The 21,301-nt window shown below is 35.5% G+C and overlaps 1 protein-coding gene across 1 annotated transcript in view; it reads left to right on the forward strand.

Annotated features, from left to right (window-relative positions):
* Positions 1 to 21,301, forward strand: part of LOC150097447 (tyrosine-protein kinase transmembrane receptor Ror-like) — a 347,787-nt gene that overhangs the window by 266,998 nt on the left and 59,488 nt on the right. Inside the window, exon 9 of the mRNA XM_090406920.1 lies at positions 18,648 to 19,085. Coding sequence (XP_090263046.1) covers positions 18,648 to 19,085 — 438 coding nt within the window. The remainder of the gene's footprint in view (positions 1 to 18,647; positions 19,086 to 21,301) is intronic.

Raw genomic sequence — 21,301 nt, forward strand, 5'->3', positions numbered from 1 at the left:
CCGACTAGACTGGAAATCAAGTCTTCCCTCGTGCAGCCAAGCGCCGTGGTGTGCAAACGCCACAACCACTGAGTTTATTTGTATCAACAACAGCAGCTGTGTACATTTAAAAATAAATATATATACAGCTATTTACAATTTGTACATAGACTGCTAATTCTATTCGGCATTTTCATTTACTCGTTACAATATACTTATGACACCTGTTTTACAATCACCGTTTAAATAAGATACAACATGTCACATGCTCAATTTCTATTTTCCTTATTGTCCTATTGAATTGTTTGAGCTGTTATTTTTGTTGGTATATGTTACATAGTGATTTCAGTCTATTTATAAGTTCCATTATCAGATCAGTCTATTCACGTTTATATATATATACACATACATCCACATACATATATATATATATATATATGTATGTATGTATATATATATATGTGTGTGTGTGTTAGCATTGACATTTTCCATATGTACAATTCGTTTTACATATATCTTCATTCTATATCTTTGTTCACATATTTTGGATGATTATTTTATTAACTTAATTTAAATGCACATCTTATTCTTAAAATACATACATTGCTTATGTTTTTATTTACATTTATATATGCATATATTTTGGTAGTATCTCTATATCTCATGCAGATTTTTTTTTTGCAGGCACTCTTATTTTTACAAAAATGAATTCCATATTGCTTTAACATTATATTGTTTGCTTAACTTAAGAGGTAAATCTGTAATTTCTTATATACAAAGGTTTTCTGAATTGCAGAATTAGTTACAGGTCTATAAATGGATAACATATCCTATTAACATTTTGGGTTATTATCATGTTATGAACTTATGTTATCTGCATTTCTTACAATTGACATTTCTACCATCCTTGTGTCTGTATATACAAGAACATATACATATTTCTGGTAATATATCTTAATCTACATATTTATTACTAGAATAGTATTGACTTATCTTAAGGAGTAATTTGCTATTTACATTTACATTTTTCTCCCTTGCACAATTAGATATACATATATATAACATTCTTATCCCTTATATAGGCGTACCTATATATTATTATTAATATTTTTATTATTTTTTAAACGTTTATTTATTTATTTTTAATTATTATTTTTTAATTAATTAATTTTTTTTTATTTATTTATTAGATTTGATATCTTGTTGTCATTATTCCTCTCATTGTGGCGAATGGGCCTACGTTAACAGCACCTTTGTCTGGGATTATGCTTTTTGTTCAGATAGTGGGTTATCATTATTGTTTACCACTAACTACGGGGGTTCCATTATCGGTATAAGTTTTATTTTCCCTTCTTCTTCTCCTTCTTCAATTAGGCCGAGTTTCCTCCATTGCTGTGTTGCGTTTGGTTTGTGTAGTGTTTATGATAATTTCCTTTAAATAATTGTTAATTTTTGCTAGTATGTCTGGTGTCGCTGTCTCTTCCGTGTATTTTGTCACATCTGTGGGACCAGGACCATATTGCATACATTGTTATTATTATAATTATTAGTTCTGTTTTTTTTTTTTTTTTCATTTTTTGGTCTTCCAACCTAAATAATGTGTTTTCAGAGAATGGTTGTGTAGGAGTTTCTGTATGGTGTTCCATACTGTGGACGTTTTGCTACAGAACAACATAATATGATATATTGTTTCTGGGTTGGGACAGAAATGACACTTCGCTGGGCCTTGTAATGGGATTTTTTTTTTTTCCACATTTTTGTGGGGAGACAGGCATGATGTACTTTATAGAAGAATGGTTTGTATTTTGGTGATATTGGAAGTCGGAAAACTTTGCTAACGGCCGGACTTAGCCTAATTTCTCCTTTTCTTATTTCCCTGTGTTGGGGAGGCGGGAATGTCACTTGACTTAATGTTTTATATAGTTTTCTTGGTTTGATTGTCAGTAAGGTTTCAGTATCTGAGTGTTTCATTATATATGTGTACCCTTCGGCTATTTCTTTGAACATTCTCGGGCTTGGTTTTTTTATATCTGGAAGTGAGCTTATAAACCTATGCGGCAAACACTTTTGTAAGAATGTTGCTGCATAGGCATGATAGGTTTTTGGTGTGCTCGGTCTGCTGTTATTTCCCGCCGATGAGAGTTTTCAGGTGGATGTTCAGCAATACTAAATCTCCAACTTCAACTTCATGAAAGAGTGTTGATCTGCGCATGGGTTCATACTGAGAGCCCTAGATGTATGTAGCGCAGAGCCTGTGCATTTTTTCGGCCCACCTTCCGTGATACGGGGTGTTGTGTATCTTGCACCACAGGCGAGATGTTAGGTAGATGTTGCAAACCCGGGCCCTTCCTCTGACGGACAGCTATCTAGGGCGCATTGCATTAATTTTCTTCTTTATGCCGTCATGGAGTTCTTTCCACTGTTCTTCGTGTGATTCTGAGCTTCCGATGTTGATGCCTGGAACCGGTATGTAATTATTCACATGTATTCCTGAAGGAATCCTTGGTTGTTTTTCCCACTTTCCAATTATTTTGCAGTGGGATTTTGCCAGATTCATATTCAGTGCTGAGGCTTTGCTGAAGTCTTTTATTATTTGAGTGTTATGTCCAAGGATTTTTGTGTTCCTAGTGTTAAAGTGACATCAGCATGTGCCAAAATTTTGGCGTCACTTTCTCCGTGTATATGTGTTCCTTTGATATTGTTGTTTGTGTTAATGGCTATGATGAGTGGTTCTAGGGTTAGAACAAATAGAGCAATGGATAGTGGGTTTCCTTTCCGGATAGAACATTTTATTGGGAAAGAGGCTGGCCGATTTTTATTAATGATCAGCCTACTTTCCGCGTTTCTGTACAAAAGCTTAATCGTTTCTTTCCAGTTTACTCCAACTCCTATTCGCTAGTGTTTCAAACAGGTATTGGTGGCTAACTGTGTCATATCTAGCCCCATTACAATACATGGATATTCTGTGAGGCTGTAATAATCGCAAATGCATTGGAGGTGCATTATTGTGTCAAGAATATTTCTTCCTTTCACTACACATGATTGTTCTGGTGAGATAAGTTTATGGAGGTGCTTTTGTATTCTGTTTGTAAGTATTTTAGATATTATTTTATAATCAGTATTCAGTAGGGTTATGCATCTCCAGTTTTTTTATGTCTTGTAACTTCTGTTGATCCCCAACCTTTGGTAGTAGTATAATGTGTCCTGTGTTGAATTTTGCTGACGTTGTCTGTGTTGTAATCATTGTATTGATCATTTTGATAAAAATATGTTCAAATTTTGGGAAGTATTCTTTATAGAATTCTCCTGTTAGTCGGTCTTCACCTGGTGATTTGTTATCCGGGAGCTGTTTCACTATAAGACGGCATTCTGCTAAGGTGATTGGTACGTCGATCTCCTCGGCCTCCTTCTGGGTGATTTTGTGGAGGAGTGAAAGGAATCTTTCTCTTTCTTCCTGACTGCTGGGTTTTTCTTGAAATAGTGAAGAAAAGTATTTTTGAACACCACGAATTATTTCGGAGTCTTTGTTTAGAGTTTGGCCTTCGTATGTTATGGTTTTTATTCTCTGTTTTGCGTTCCGTTGTTTCTCAAACAGCCATGCTGTCGAGGTCTTCCCTTCATCATTTTCAATTATTTTGAGACCAGCACATAGCCACGCTCCTTCTATTTCCTGAAACTGTTTCGCTGTGATGCGGTTTTTAATTTCTTCTATTTCTGCTCTGATGTTTCATTATTTCTGTCATGGTGGTGATACAATTTTGATAATTTCTTCGTGTCCGCGTTCTGTTTGTTCCTTTGTTGCTGCTTTTTTATTCTACTAATTTGGATTGCTGTTTGTTTTGTCATGTGTTTAAATTTCTCCCAGGCTGTTACAGCATTTTCAACCACTGAGCTACACAGGCTGTAGAATAATATATATCTTATTTATTTTTTATTTTTTTGAGGCTAGTATATTGTTTTTAGGTCTATTAATTATTAGTGAATTTTATTTTTGCCTGCATGAAATTCTGCTAGGGAAATTCTCATATGGAGATGACGACTCACTTTTGGTTGAAAAGCCCTTAGAAGAGGTTCCTCGCATCCTAAACGGGATTTGAACCCAAGGCTTTTTAACAACTGTAGTACGCGTTGCGATTTCCTTGCAGCTTGGTAGCTATCTTGTTTGTAGCAGTTGTAGGATGCTTTTTGCAAAATCCGCAAGCATCTATTATATTCATTTCGTCTGACCCTACGTATGCTATACTTCCACACTGGCTGGATGCCTTTTACTGAAATTCAGTAGTTGTGATCTACTAAAATTTTAATCTGTCGTCTCTGTTTTTGATTTCAATTGGACAATTATACAAAGTAATCACAATGTTCAGAAGTCTGAATATAATTTGTCATAACGATCTGAATTTTATCTGAAAAACGGGTGATTGCAAAATTAAAGCACGTCGGTGTTATTATAGGTTTTAATTTTGTTTATGGCATGTATCTAAGGAGTAAGAAAGAAAGAACCTGTTGACATTTTTTTGAACAGCTGGGGATTGTAGCCTTTTGGGAAAACAATCTAAGAAGCTGTTCAAAAGAGAAATAGATGAAACGAAAGAGGAGGATGAGAAGTTGGTTCGATTGGTTTAAGCTATGCAATACACGAATGTTGACTACTGGCGTCTGCTCGTATTTTTCCATGCTTAAAAAGTGAAGGAATGATGGTGGCCATTTGGCTAGAGCAACGTCAATGAAAATACCTATTGCAGAAAAGTCATAGGATTGCTATAGAACGGCTCTAAGAAAACAATTGGAATGAGTCTCTCCCTGAGAGAGATTTTGTTTAGTGGATTGCTCTCTTCTGGATGGTGTTAAGCATTTTGAAAGATTTTCGATGCACAACTCCAAATCTGAAACAGCAGTATAAGTTTGGATGAATTTTGGCTTTATGTATTGTAAATCGTACAGTTGAAGCAGTCTTGGATGAAAACGGAGGTCAAATTTATTTCTGAGTACTCATAAAGAGATCTGTTCCTGTTTGGAGATCTGGGTCTTATCTAAAATAAAAAGAAGTGAAGCTATATATCTATTATGTGGTATATTACTTCACTTCTTGTCAGCAAAATTACGCAATATTTCTCGTACCCACCCACTCACTTCCGAAAATTTGGCGTCATAATGACTGTTATCGCTACTGGCATCATTGAAATGGTATTTTCATATTTTTTGAGTATAAGGACATGAAATGTAAGAATTTGTGCGTAGGTGAACTGCAAACAGATCTTTCTTTTATTATTATTATTCGTGAGCAGGGGGAATGAAATACATTTTCAGAGAGAATGGTATTCTGAAATTAGCATTAAAATATGTTATCCTGCCACTAAAGTAACAAAATTTTCTGGGTATTTACAATTGTCACGTTTTTAGGCGACGTTTTTAAAGCCCTCTTCTACAGTTCTCTCACCCCTGGGGTTGGATATGGAGACGGCAGCTGGTATACTGGCAGATGGCAGTAAATCGCAGCATGCACCGCACGTCGTACAAGAGCGGAAAACGCGCTCTTGTACACTCGGCCTGCTGCCTTCAACATGGCGGATTCTTATAATATCGTAGTAGCTTCCGTCTATCTCCTTATCTTGGCCTTGAAGAACGTTGCACTTTCAGAGGATGAAAGGTATGTGACCCTTAGTGTTGATTTAGAGCTTCGCCGTAGGTGTGTGTATGTGCGGAAACACGTGAATCGTCAGACAAGAATGATAGGAGTGGTGCTTATTTTATTTTTTTCCCATAGTGTCTTGTCTGTCAGCTACAGTACACTGTTGATCCGCAGCTGTTTAAATAAACTCCTGTAATTAAATATACCCCATGAGCATAGTAATCTTTGATTTGTTGAGCTTAAAGTGAACGGGATTAAACTGCTAATTATAGTAAACAACGGCGATTGATAACGATACTATAGAGTGCGATAGTGTAATGTTTATCATTTAGTAATGGTGATCTAAAGTAGTGAGCATTAATATCATTTAGGAAAGAGTTATCAGTATTTCGGTATGAAGCGGCAATTTTAAATTAGGATAAGAAATTACGCTCGGGGATTAATTATGAATTAGCCATCCATTAAACGGACTAAGGTCAATCTCTAGAAGGTTTCACAATAAGCGGTTAAACATGTTATAGCGAACGGATTTCATGTTCACCAATGAAATCTGGATATGAAAATTGGGAAACATATTTTGGCAAACCTCCATGGCGTTACAATACTCATCGGGAAAAGAAATTACCCCTAACTTGATCTCACGACTCGCCACCAGTCACACACAAAGTACTTACTTACAAAATCTTACCTTAAATTCCTTTAGCGTTTCCACTGGTCTACTACCCCCTCCCCTCCAAAGAAAATCATTACCTGCATCAACTACACATATACAAATTGCAAGGATGACCTAAGATTATTCCCGAATTGTTACGCTGCCAAGTGTATATGTTTATTCTATAGTTCTTTCAGTTGTGTGCAAAATTAAACTAGTGTAGTGAGAACCTTGAGACTAACTTTTATTTTTTTTTATGTTTTGTCCGAGTTTATATAGGTTTATATACGCCAACTGATTAGTATTATCTGAGTCAAGTGATTATTAAGTAATCTCAAATGCAAAGCAGAAAAAAAAATGGGGGTATGATAATTGTATTATGACATAACTAATTTTTGTCCCACCTCATTACAGTGCTTTCATAGATTATCATGCTTGGTTTTACAGTATGGTAGTTAAGTCACTGCTGGGTTGGTTGATTCTTTCTATGTACATATCCACAAAGGAATAGCTGTATTTTAGAAGTCATATGGCTTACAATAGTAAATAAACACATGTTTTTGGTTCCCTGTTTCTTTCCTTGCAGGAAATTTCATCAGGTAAATAAAGTGCAGCACGTTTTTAAGTGCTCTCATTTGTTTGTGATCTATGTGGCCCTTTCCCTAACCTCCAAGCTTAAGTCTGCAGAAGAAGCCGAAGGTCAACGATCATTTTGGAGACTGTTGTGAAGGTTAACCAAGCAGGAATGGATGGAATCCAGCAGTACTGCTTAGAATGTGACAATAACTTATTCATATTTACGAATTTAGGGACACAAAACACACGTATTGAAATGATTATTTTACTAACTTATTGTTTAGCTGCCTTTGATCAACTTTATTCTAATAAGCTTCTGATGAATGTGACATTAGTATGTCAGGGCTTGGAGCTTAAGACATTAGTGTTATTGGCAAGTAGCCTGTTATTTTACAGTTTATTCTTTGACAGTCCTTGTAATTATTTTATAATACTATTTAAGGATGTGGTATAGTTAGATCTGAAAATGGTTGTTGATTTCATGTACTGTGGTAAAATGAATATTTCACATCATTGTCTTTCTTCACTTTTGGAAACAGCCAAGATTCTAAGTGTGAAGATTTGACAAAGTCATATCTGAACATTTGAGTGTTGGTGTTTGTCAGAATATGTCCAGATGGAACTCAGATGCTCGGATTTTGTCAATTAGTGTTGATTAACAACAGTACAGTGAAGAATCAAAAATGTTATGCAGGAGAAAGAGTAAGAAATTCAGGAAATCTCTTAGTAATTCTAACTCTGGTGTCATTGGTGATTAAATGTTAGCTAAAAGTAGAGCTTGGGGCTCAGCAGAAGTATTTGACAGTTCTAACAAGGATCGGTTTGAGACCCAAGTTTGAGCTTTGCATAGGTTGGCCTCAAATAGTGAAGATATTTCTTTGGAAGTAGGATCAGCTATTGCAGAAAATAATTTGCTAGTTTTTTTTTTTTTTTTTCATATAGTGTACACCATGCACCTAAATTAATTCCAGTCACTAGTAAATTATCTATTAGTGACTGGAATTATTTCATTACTCCTATAAGTAATGAAACAGCTGTGCTCCGAATATTTTTAGAGATGGACAATCATTTGTTTCACCCCTTTTTTTGCATATCTGAGTCATTAGCATCAGAACCCTCTTCTCAGGTCATGACATGAGATTCAGCTTTTGGTCCTCTGATATCATCTGTTGCTAGTTCACATCAAGATAGTAGTTGCCAAATGATATCTGTAATGCCAGTTACCAATAATTATCAATTGTTCAAGCAACATTCTTAGTTGGTACTGCATCCCAAGGATATTGGCATTTTGAAGGCATCATATTTTCATAAGGAGATGGTTTTGACAGCAGATCTTCATTATCCACACATCTTGTTCCCCATTCCTTTAGAGAAATTGAAGAAGATTGCACCAACCATATGTCCATTCACTCCTATTAGTGATGATTCAACAGCTTCACAGACTTTCAATTTAGATTGATATAGTTTCTTCTAATGACAGTTCATCATTAATTTCTGACCATTCTTTATCCAGGATTTATTGCTTAGAAAGAAACATGAAAATGGTAAGAAAAGAGATGGAATGCATGAAGTCTGTGTTGATTAAAGTGCATGGTGAGATAGAGGCTTGATATTAGATTAAATAATGCTATTAGATCAGATCTGAGAGTGAGAGATAATCAGGTAGATGAAAGGGGAGGAGAGAGTCTGAAAGAGACAGTCAAAGGTATGAAACTGGTGTGCAAGGTTTGGTGACTAAGACAAATGAATAGTGGAGGGGGGGGGGGTAGTATTGAAAAGAGTCAGGAGAATATGGAAAATTATGTAAGGGTCAATATTATATGGTGAGTCTATGATAACAGGTGTATATATTGTTAATGTGGCTTAAATCAAGGGGCAAAAATCAAGGATTATTAGTGTTATTAGAAATTGAAAAGTGAATGAGTTGATAGTGTGTGCAGGTACAAATAATTAAAGGAGGGGAATGGAATAAGAGAAGATATGAAAGTATTCATGAAAGAAGCAGTAGAGAAAGGAGAGAGAATGGGTGTATTGTCCTGTTTTGATGGGAATGAATTGAAAAGAAGAACTGTGATTGCAAATCAACTCATTGATTTATGGAGTGAATTTGAGGGGGGGGATGAGTTATATTTAAGGGACAGTGTTTATCTAAATGAATTAGGAGTTCAGTGTTTGAAGGAAGTATAAAGTAAAGTGTGGTTTGTTATACTTAGAAACAGGAAAACTAATTTTTGGCAGGATTAGGTGACTATGTTCTGGGATCTAGGGTAAGTGGTTTTGGTGTGTTCAGCTATCTCAGGTGTTGTATACAAATGCTAGATGTATCAGAAAGAAGCATGAAGAATGTTTTTGATTAATACATCTTGACCAGATATTATTAGTATCAGTAAAACTTGGTTGATGAAAGATGATATAGTTTCAGGAATAGTGTAAGGGTTATTCTAATTTTAGAGAAGATAGGAAGAACAAAATGGGTGGTGGAGTGTTGTTAATGATAGCAGACGAGTTGCTAACTAAGCTTGAGGTTTGTCAGAAGGGCAGTGATATGACTGTGAGAGGCAGTGCATTTGAATCTCTTTGGTGTGAGATAAGGGTCAACAAAATCATGTTTATTGAGGGTTGCTGCTGTAGGCCTAAGAGTGCAAGGGTAGATTTAGATGACATGCATCAGCAGGTTAACTCTAAGAGTAAGGACAAGGTAATTATTATGGGTGATTTAATTACGGGAATATAGATTGGAATGAGGAGATGTCATCTAGCAGAATAAAATTAGAATTTCTATAGTTACCAAGAGACAATTACTTGAGATAACATGTTTTGAGGGAACTCGTGAATTGAGAATATTGGATTTGGTGATAACAATTGAGAATTTGTCCTTATCCAAAGTTTGCATTTTGCTTCCAGTTGGAGAGTGATAATTCAGTATTATCTTGGAAAGTATTTGGTCATGTTGAATCCTCAGTTGAGAACTGGTATTTGTGGCGTTACAAATCTGGTGATTTTGTAAAGCTTGGAGGACAACTTGGAGTAGTGCCATACCAATATACTGCAAGGAAAGGGTGTTAGTGATGAATAGGAAATAATTTAAGGGTACTTGAAAGTAGCAATATCAGACTGCATTCCTAAGGTAAGAAGAATAAAATTGGTTGGGTTTAAATGGATAAGTTGTATTATCAAGCACTGCAAAAGGTTATGGTGGAAGGTTTATAAATTGAGATGTGACCAACAAGCTCATGCACAGTGCAAGGCACAGGCAAGAAAGGTAATATGCATGGTGTGGAATCAAAATCACGTTATGAAATGAAACTAGCTTGAAGGTATAGTAGTAGCTGATGAGACAGGCATGGATATGATATTTGAAGTAGATGAACTGGAGAGCATTGAGATACTAAAAAATCTCAATGTGAATTCTTCCACAGGTTTAGATGTCATTTTCGGTGCAGTTTATTTGCATAAATAGGCAAAGAAATTGTCCTTAAATTTGACTAGGCTTTTCAGTTTAAGTCTCAGCTCAGGTAGAATTCCTAGGGCATGGAAGGTATAATAATTCCATTGCATAAAGATGGATGATAAATCAGACCTGTTACTATCTCAAGAGTGATAGTATTTATGGGAGCAAGCCTCACCCCCCCCCCCCCAAAGAAAAAGGAAATAAAAAACACACTAGAAAATTTTCCAAAAATCTTTTTCTAATTAAAAGTCTTTTTTTTTAAATTTCTGTTGTGTTGTGTCTTCTATTTCTATACTACTTATGATTTAGTGATCATTGCAGATGCTCAGTCATAGGTCGTATGTGATGCATAGTGTGTATTCTCAAATTGTCTACTCAACTTGCCCCCACCCAAGATTAAATCCTTAGTGTGCTAATGGCCACTTATATATAGAGGCTAATGCTTCACATCAATTGCCTTATCTCATAATAAAGCACACCTCTTTCTGGAAGTGTACAATGCTGTGCATTATGGGAAGAGCACTACCCATAATAGTTTCAACCTTTATTGAGATCTTATCACTCAGAAGAGATACCAAGGTTAAAGTAAAGCAGAAGTTATATATATCCCATATACCAGTACTGAAAAGGTGTATCACCTTATTATTAAAATACTCTTGATCAGAGAAAGTTGTTGAAAGCTTTTTCCCTTGATTATACTAAGGCAATTGATGTGAAGTCATTATCCTCTATATACAAGTAGCCCAGGCATGAAGAACTTCATGTGCAAACTTTTTTTTGCTTATTAGATAAAGGATTAAATGAAGAATATAATTTCTTGGCATCTTTATAGTATAACTAAGTGAAAACGTTTGCAATGAACCTGTATTTGATCTGAACCCAGCTTATTCTCAGTTTCTTTTCCTTTCTGACCAGACCTTCTAAATTAGTGCTGCAACCACTGTAAAACTTTTACGCATATTTGATCATTTTTGGTTAGTTATCAACTTCAGTTGCTTTTCCACATTTCAGATTTTTGATGGGTTTTTTTTCTATCTCGTGTTCGCTGTAGTCTTGACTGCATTCCTCTTGAATATATTCTATAACAATTCTGTCACTGCTTGTTGTTTCTTAGCAAGCTTTCAATGTAATTACTTGAATCATCTAGAATATCTTCAGTTTTCATGTCGCCTTTATCTTCTACATTCTTACCAGTGTTCCCATGACTTTGGTATGTTGACTTGCTTGCTATGAACTTTGATAGGCTTTCTTCTTTTTTAGGACTGCCTTTTTAACTTCCTTAGTTTGCCATGGAGGTCTATTATTTTTTAATTCTTGCACATTACTTATCACATGCCTCCCTAACTGAATCAGTATTTTTCACCATGCTAACTAACGTCAATGTTTTTAAAGGTCATTTTTTCTTGAGCTTCTGTATATTTGAATCTTTGGTTTACCTCTAAAAGCTGCTTGGCATTAATTATTTTTTAAAGATTGTACATATTTTTATTTTCAATATGAAATTAATTTTATCCTATTCAAAACTAAATGGTGATAAACCATTTCCTATGAAATACGTCTTTAGGTTGGAATTTGGTATTAGTAATGACTAGTGCATGACCTAAATAGAAATCCAGCATATAATTACCAACCATAACGTGCTCTTTTTTCCAAATTTTCCCAAAATGTTTCTGTAATGGTTGCCCATTCATTTCTTATTCTGCTATTTAGATCTCCAGCAAGGATCAACTTTTCCTCTTTCTCATAACAGCTGCTTTCTCCATTGACTTGGAATTCCTTCACTTCTTCCTTGATACAGCCTTCTGTGATATCATAGGCATCAATAAGTAATTGCCCAATTTCCTATTTTGATGTTTGCCCCAGGCTAGTTGGCTGTGTGGTTTATGTATCTCGTCTCCAACCAGTAGGTTGAGAGTTTGAATACCACCCTGAAAATGGGCTTTTGTGATTATTTTAGATGTGGTGATAAATTTCGTTGCCCAGTGTGAGACAACCACCCTGTTTGAAGTAACTTGAAAAAGTTCCGTGTTTGGTTTCTACAGCATAGTTTCTGGATTAGGTAAATTATAGTTTAAAAAAATAAAAAATCACTACCTACCTATAATATTACTGCACTCAAGGTTTACAGCCTTTTTTCAACCTTTTTGTGCATGGGAGTCACATAAACGAACATTGCTACTTGTAGTTTCCTACCATTCAAAAAAATTATCTTCATTTAGCATTGTATACTATAGCTACTCATTCCTTTACCTGATAGCATTTATAGTTATTCAGGAGAGTCTTTCTAGACAAAGGTAAGCCCTCAACCTCTTAGAAATCTAATTCTACAAAAAAAGTCAAAAGAATGAGGAAATTCTTACATTGGGACTGTTAGGGATTATGCTAAAATATTGACGATATTAAGGTTCTTCTGTAGAAACAAACCCATCTGTTGCTGTATGAACAAGACATACTCTTTTCTGCATGTCTATGTTAATCACCACCACAGATGGACAGTGCTGTATTGTGTATATGCTTGATAACAACCTCTCTTTTTAATGCCCTACCATTTTTCCACTGTTTATGTAGGAGGTTATTATTATGTGACACCTCCAGGGAGGCCAAAGACTCATTGAGGGAGAGTGTGCCAACAGCATCGAATGATTTAACTCCTTCCAGCTACTAACCGTGCTCAAACTTGCTTAACTTTTTGTGTGAGCAATTAGTAGCAGAGTCTCTACCAATCAACCAACCTTTGCTGCCAAATGTTGAAGAGACATATATGAGCATATTCTGCTCCATGGATACCCATGTGGAAATTAACTAGCCTGATCAAAATACTTTCTCATCTTGCAATAAAACTGAAGCGGTTACTCAGACCTAACCTATCAGTAGTAATATTCTGACAGCTTGTATTGTCCAGGCAGCAACAACTGCATTTTCAAAAAAAAAAAAAAAAAAAAAAAATCTTATATTAAATGTCAGTTGTAAACTTGATCCACAGTTGTTTTTATCTATCAATTATACAACCAGCAAAAGTGTATGGGATAAAATCCAGAAAATGAAAGGTAGATATTATTATTATTAGACACCTCCAGGGAGTCCAAAGACTCATCGAGGGAGGGCACTTGCTCTACAGCTCTGTCTCTGCCAACGCCATCTACCACCACTAGTTTTTCCACAGACAATCACAAACATCCATGCCCACAGCGGGATTTGAACCCGCAGCCTTTTGGTTGGAGAGCGGATATGCTAACCACCTTGCAAGCCTAAACTGTGATAATAAGTGAAATGTAAATAAAACTATGCATTGTCATTAAAAGAAAAAAATATGGAATGTGTTTTTAAAATAAAATAAAAAAATACATATTCCATTCCTGAACAGTTGTAATCCTCTAGTTTATTAATATTTGTACTGTGGGTGGGCTAAAGAGTAGACAATCCAGGAAATTTGCTTTATGGAAAGCTCTGTTGAGCTTTCTCAAACCTCTTACAGGAAGGTGAACTGACTGACTAGTGTGAGCCCATCTATCATCCATAGATATTCACAAAACATAGATAGGCACAGTAGGAGTTATGCAGTGTGAGATTCACACTTGCAGCCTGTTGATTGAAGAGTGGTTTATATTAACTTTCCCAACCAGCCAGGGCAGTAAAACACACACAAAAAAAATTATTTTAAGAAGCATAGCATATTTTGAATATATACCTGATTACATAATGAGAAAAAAGCAGTATAAGGTGGATATAAGATAAAGTGGGGGTTACACGAGAGGTACAGAGAGGAAAGCAAGGAAAATTCCAGGAAGTTCTTTCAAAATGTTCCCAGTAGAAGAAAGATTATGAAAAGATTGCCAATTCATAGAGATGGTAGAAGTAACCACTACAAAGGATATCGATGAAGTATTTTTTATGGAATTAAGATATTTCAGTAGTATGATACAAAGCTCGAGTGAGAATTGTGAAAGAGATGCTAGAAGTGATAAGCAGGGTTCATGACAAAGTACGTTGATGTTAATATGGACTTTGATAGTGTTGCTGCATATTTTAATGGAATATTCCAGGATTTTAAGGTGTCTTTGGCATACCATTAAAAAAATTAAAGAATTAATAGAATTGATCACTGATTTAGTCTCACTTTGGATGAAATAAAACTAGTATTGGAAATAAAACATATATCAGTATTGTTGTTAGTTCATACTTTCCAAAGGGTTGTCTGAAATAGGAGAATAAAATTGTCCCTTTGCATAAAGAGGATTTGGAGAAGATGGTGAGAGCCAGCATCAAGAGTTGCATTGATAATAGCAGAAATCTATGATGATCAGCATTAGTTTAAGGTTTAGATGTTAACTAAATAACTTGGCTATTACAACAGGACAAGATATGTACTGAACAAGGCAGCACATACATTAGCATATTTAAATTTTACAAAAATTAGACTGCTACATAAATTTAAATTGTAGGTCATTAGCCTAGAAGAGGAAGCCACTAGTGGTGTGCTTCAGAGGTTTGTTTTAGGATCTTATTGTTTAAATTATATTTTAATGATTGGAGAGGCTTAAATAGGGTTATGCAGATGTAATACCAAGTTAGAATGAGCTATGAAGAATGAAAGTGGTGTTGTGGCTCATCAGAAGGATCTGAATAGAATTTCTGTCTCAAGAATTCCCAGGAAATTTTCAAATCTTTCTTTTCTCAAGCCTAGGGAAAGACAGCTGGAGACATTTCAGAAATTTAAAGTTAGAAATCTGAAACTAAGTTTATTATAATTTTTCTCATTTTTAATTTTAATAAATGAATATTGTATCATACAGATTATAGATGATGGTTAAAATTTTGTTACAGTTAAACTATTTCTTGACTGAAAACAATTTTATTTTATACATCTGTTTCTTTTAAAGTAGTACAGTATCATATGACTATGAACTAAGTGCAACAAAACTACCACACATATATAGACAAACAAGTTAGTTTGCTCACAGAATTATCCCTCTTATCAGGCAGTTCATTAAACTAAAACAAAGATCACTATCAGTAGCCAATGGGCTTTATGATATTGCCTAAGTTATTATTTTTCATTTTTTTTTTAATTTGGATTACATTTTATAACTTGATAAGATAAAAATTACTTATTTCAATTTTTATTAATATTTCCACTTTATTATTATTACATGACATCTCCAAGGACTCATTGTGGGAGGACACACTATTTCACTACTATTGACTAACTTGCTTAACTTAATCCTCTAACTACTACCATCGACATACAGTGCCCACCACCACTAGTAGTACAAATTGTCTGTAAATGTAAATTGTGTATTATTCTCATGGTGGATTTGCCTGTATGTGGGATGAAAAACTGGAGTTTCTAGGAGCAAAAGCCCTGCTACCTCTGAGTTTGGCTAACTCACCTTCAGTTGAAAAGCACACATAAACATTCCTCTCATCATGATGAAAATTAAATACCGCTCTTTTCCAATCAAAAGGCACAATGCACTGTCATTCTTCTAGGTGTTACAGAGGGCAAATGAAATAATCTGAAGTTTAGAAACACTTCTTCAATTTGACATTTCTTAAAAGTGGCTCAGTACAATGATTGTCCAAAACAAATTTCATGTAAGACATAGAGACCACTAGTGGTCTCTCTCTCTTACATGAAAGGCAACCAACGTCGTGCCTAGAGTCCTACATGGTGTACCTACCTAGTGGGCTAATTATGTGTCTTGGCTGTTGGGCTGAAGATCTGAGGATGAGTGCTTCCTAAATTTGGGGTAGTTTAGGAAGCAGTCAACAAAGAATGCACCCATTATTGGTTGCAGTTTGGAAAGTTTCTCAGGACTGAGGCAGATTCCCAGAATAGACTCATATTATGTAGGACTTTAGCCTGACTTTGGTTGCCTTTCTTCAACCTCTCAGTGTTAGTGCCTGCATACACATATCATTGCTTTGTGATCCCTGGTGATGGCAATGTAATGTTGCTGAAATATAGGAAGTGTAAGTTATTATAATTAATATTTAGTATATGTTGTAATTTCCTGAAAAATAATAGTTATGAATAGCCAATGTATAAGCCTTTCAACCAAAAATAAAACATTTCAGTATTGTTGTTCATTCAGATGATGCAAAAAAAATTTTAGGATTAGTTCGTATATACCAGAAAAATGTTCGTCCACTGATGTTCAAAATGCTTTGGACTTAAGAATGCAAGAATTTGGAATAATTTTAGGAGAGGGGGGGGGGAACATTGTGGCTATAACAACAAATAGAGCAAGGGTGTTGCTGAAATTTGGATGTAAAAGCTCAGTTGAAAATTTACTCTGCCTTAATCATGCCATTTATTTAACAGCTATTGATGCATTTGTGAAAATATAATGACAAATATACTTAAATTATGAGCAAAATTGTATCATCCTGGGACTTGGGTAAAAATGTCTTTAGTTCTGAGAACAGCAATATAGCAGAGACTTGGAAACTAATCTGAATAGACTGTGTAGGCAGATAAGTGGGGCTGCCACTTCTGTATTATGAAGTGTAAGGTTTGAACTTTGAAAAACAAGGATGGTATGCTAGTGTATTCAGGTGTGAAGAGGTGAAGGTATGTATTTGAGATATTACCTGAAATTTAGGGTGTTTACAAGAATTGATAACTCATATGGTTGAACAGCGGGATGGAGTGATGACAAGAGGCCATCCCTGGAAGTTACGAAAGGAAACTGTGAGCAAGAGGGTAAGGAGTGGTTTCTTTGCGTGGAGGGTGGTTGAACCGTGGAATGCATTGCCTGATGGAGTGATGGGAGTGAGAACGGTCAATGAGTTTAAAGAGTGGTATGATAGACTTTGTGTTTCTTAGGGGGGGACCTCCCCTCGATGAGTCTTGACAGACTTTATGTTCTTAGGAAGGACCTCCCACAATGAGTCTTTTGACTCCATGGAGGCCTGAATAATAATGATAATAATATATTAGCGATCAGGACACTGACACATGAAAATGTTCTACTGCAAAAGACTCATCTAGTGTATGCACATTTTGTTACCTGGCTTTTACTAGATAATTTTGAAAAGTATCCAGAGAAGGAAACCTTTTCAAATGTGGGGTGTCTGAAATGTTGGATATAAAGTTATATCAAGAGCATGCTATCTGCAGAGTCTGGTGGATAGGAGGGATGATATGCTTGTGCCATCTGGGATTTTTATCAGATTAATACAAGTAGAATTTTCCTAGATTAGAATGTGGGGATGGAGGTGGAACAAGAGGTCACCCTTGAAAAATGTATGATGAGTGAGGAGCAGGTTTATGATTGGAGAGCAGAAACATTGCTAGAGTAAGTGAATATAGAGTAAACAAGCTTAAGATGCAGTTTAATGAGCATTGTCTCATAGTGAAGATAAGTCTCTTGATACCATTTGAGGTCTTGTGATGAATTCTTCCAGGGCAAATAAACTGATTGTAAGGCATGAACAAATATTTTTGTGGAAAGAGGAAAAAAAAAAACAGACATAACCTACTAGAATAATATTTCTCATAATACATTCATTTTTTACTGCTATCATGGCATTTTTAATTTCTGCACTTGGCTTGCAATTAGGTTATTTCCTTTGGCATGAAATTCATATGTAGAACATCTATGTATTAAGCTCATTTTATGGAATATATGAACATACATTTGGAAAACCTCAGGCCTTAAATTTGGCTATGCTGTGTGGTGATATCTGGTTTTGCAGTTTGTCTATAACTCAAATACCTCACTTCTTACTCATCCTGATTGAAATTACTCAAAATTAACTTTTCTGTAAGACAGCAGAACTGAATAGTTGTTTTATATATATGTACACACACACACACACACACACACACACACACACACACACACACACACACCTGTTACCATAGATATCATATCATCATCTGAAAGAACAGCTTCTGTTAAATTAAAGAACCTGAATCCTATGTCAAATTTCTGTAATAAAAAACCTCTAGACTTGCAGAGTATGCTCCGGAGGTTCTCCAGAGCATTAGCAATCATAAAATGTAAAGGAAAAGTTGAATATGATCCACAGATGCATTTCTGCTGTGTTTTCAAGTTTGAAGGGCTTCTTAAAAGAATCTGTGGAAACTATGAGAAAGACCTCTAATCTTAACCATAAAGAAAATACAGATCAATAAGATTTAGTCAACACTCTGGCTGTTTAGGTTGGGAATGAAGTATTCATTTCTGGTAGTTCATACTTACCTTTTTATATTAGGCATTAAACTTTGTTGCAAAATGTACCTATGTTAGGTGCATCACATCTTAACTAGTAACTGAATGCATTACTGTTAGATGATTGTGTGTGATTGTTTATTTTTTCTCTCTCTTATAGTTTGCCAGAAGTGGATAAAGGAAGTGAGCATGGATTTTGCCATGTATACAGAGGAGTTCCTTGTTTTCAGTTCATTGGTAATAGATCAGTCTATGTTAAATCTGTAAGAAGCCTTAGTCACAAGGAAGACAAATTGACAGCAGCCTTCACTGTAATTGCCACATCTCGTGATGTATCAGTAGAGTGCCATAAATATGCTATTCCATCCTTGTGTTTCTTTGCCTTCCCACTATGTGATGAGAATGCCCCATATCCTCTGCCACGTCAGGTATGTCGTGACGAATGTGAAGTGCTAGAAAGTAGTATCTGTCGTATGGAGTACTCTATTGCTAAACGCCACCCTCTACTGGGCCAACAAAAGATACTGCCAGTGTGTGAAGACTTGCCACCAGTTGGATCTAAAGAAAGTGAAACATGCATGAGACTTGGTGTTCCTAGTGCTGTACAGGTGAATAGGGGTAAGTTAACTTATCTAGCCATTTCAGAAAATGCATGCTCGTCATGTATGTTGCTGGCTTATTGTACATGTGTGTGTGTGTGTGTATATATATATATATATATATATATATATATATATATATATATATATATATATGGTATGTTTTTTTATTCCTTTTCGTTATTCTCAATTCTTTCAAATTGAAAATTTACATAATTCATCATCTCAGTAGTTTTTCATTATTGGGTTTTACATTTCTCATTTATCTGAGTTATGTCTGTATCTTCTGCTCACTTTTAATTGTATACCGCCTCAGCTATGATCAAGTCGTATCAAGTTTTTACCATCTTTACCTTCAAAAATTTTAACACAAGTATGTAAATTAATATGCTTTATTTAAACTTCACTTGATTTGTAACAACTAGGCTAAAAAAAAGTTAGAAAGGACTGCTCCAAAAACTAAGCCGAAAGTAGCTTAGTTTTTTTTTTTTTTTTCCCAACTTTAAACATTTTAAGAGCATCATGACTTTTCAGAAATTTCTCATAAAAATTTATTTTTTATCCCTTACTACTAAACCTAATGTTGATCACACTACTTACTTTGAGATCCCAAGCTTGTTTCTTCTCTATTGTTAATTGTATTTTTGGATGTTGGCTGTTTAAATGCACAATGTGTATGAGTCTGACCTTGAGGCCAGATAACAAACACATCTATATACTATAATGAAATTATTGGTTTACATGTAGCTGTGTTGAGTGCCAGTTTTTCATATTAGCTTGTTGGGGGAGGGTAGATGTATGGCTTTTTAGCAAATTGAAAGAGCCAACATCCAGACATGCACTTTACCATAGAAGCAGTTGTCTTCTTCTTTCTAGACATGCATATGATAAGACTACAAGTGGTTCATTATCTTTTTTAGACAACCTACACATACTATAAGGTATTTACACAAGAAATCATCACTCATCCCAACAATATGGCATCTTCAACACCCTGACAGAGCCAGGGCTATTTCTTTAAATGATAAAACCCTTGAAATTGAGCTTATGAACCTTTGTAACACTTTTTTAGCCAGTAGCTACAGCTCTTACAGGTAAAATATTGCAGCAAACTCCCCCCCACACACACACCTATTGGTTTTAGTTGGTGTAATTTGAGTGTGGTGAGAAAGGCAAAAACGGATTACGAAAGGAAATTAGCCATGCAAGCTAAAGAGAATCCTAAACAGTTCTTTCAATATGCTGCTAGTAAAAGAAAAACTGTATATGGCAGAATGATTTTAAGGAACGCCGATGGTAGGGAAGTCAATGAATCATTCGATATAGTGGAATTACTGAGTGAGCACTTTGCAAGAGTATATCATCCAGGTGGTGACGTTAAGGAATGAAGAAACCATTAGTTTATATGGGAATTGTGGTGAATGAAGTGGAGGTGAATAGTCTTATTACAGAACCTTAATGTGAATACATCTGTGGGATTGGATGGTATATCAACACGGGTCTTACGTGAAGCGGCTAAAGAATTGTCAGTGCCCTTGACCTTATTGTTTAATCTGAGTCTCGGGTCTGGTTTAGTCCCGAAGGGGTGGAAAGAGGGGAAAATAGTTCCACTGCATAAAGGAGGATCCAAGACTACTGTTGCAAATTACCGATTGATCAGCATATCAGGAGTCGTTGTCAAGGTCTTGGAGAAAGTTGTCAAGAGTAAAATACAGGAATGGATTGATGAAAATGTGATACTGTATGGGGGAGCGCATGGTTTTGTGAAGGGTAGATCATGCCTCAGTAACTTGCTCAGGTTTTATAACACAGTGACGGCTGAACTGGGTAAGAGTAATGGGTTTACAGTGATACTGCTGGACCTGGCTAAGGCCTTTGACAGGATACCACATGGAAGTCTAATCCGTAAACTGCAACATATGGGAATGGATATAGGGTTGGTGAGATGGATAGGAGGGTGATTGATGGAGAGATACCAGAGAGTAGTTTACTCAGGAGTAGAGTCCAAAAGATGGCCTGTGACTATTGGTGTGCCGCAGGGTTCTGTTCTTGGACCACTGCTGTTTAATTTGTTCATTAACGATATAGGGAAGGGTCTGAGAGGAACGGTTCATTTGTTCGCTGATGATGCTAAGTTGGGTAGGGCAATAATGAATGCAGAAGATGTCAAAATTTTGAAGGATGATTTGGATAGATTGGAGGTATGGGTTAAGGAGAATGGATGTCAATTTAACA

The sequence above is a fragment of the Typopeltis vanoorti genome, chromosome 17 (assembly GCF_054136105.1).
Source record: "Typopeltis vanoorti isolate ZY-2024b chromosome 17, IOZ_Tvanoo_1.0, whole genome shotgun sequence".
Lineage (NCBI taxonomy): Eukaryota > Metazoa > Arthropoda > Arachnida > Uropygi > Thelyphonidae > Typopeltis > Typopeltis vanoorti.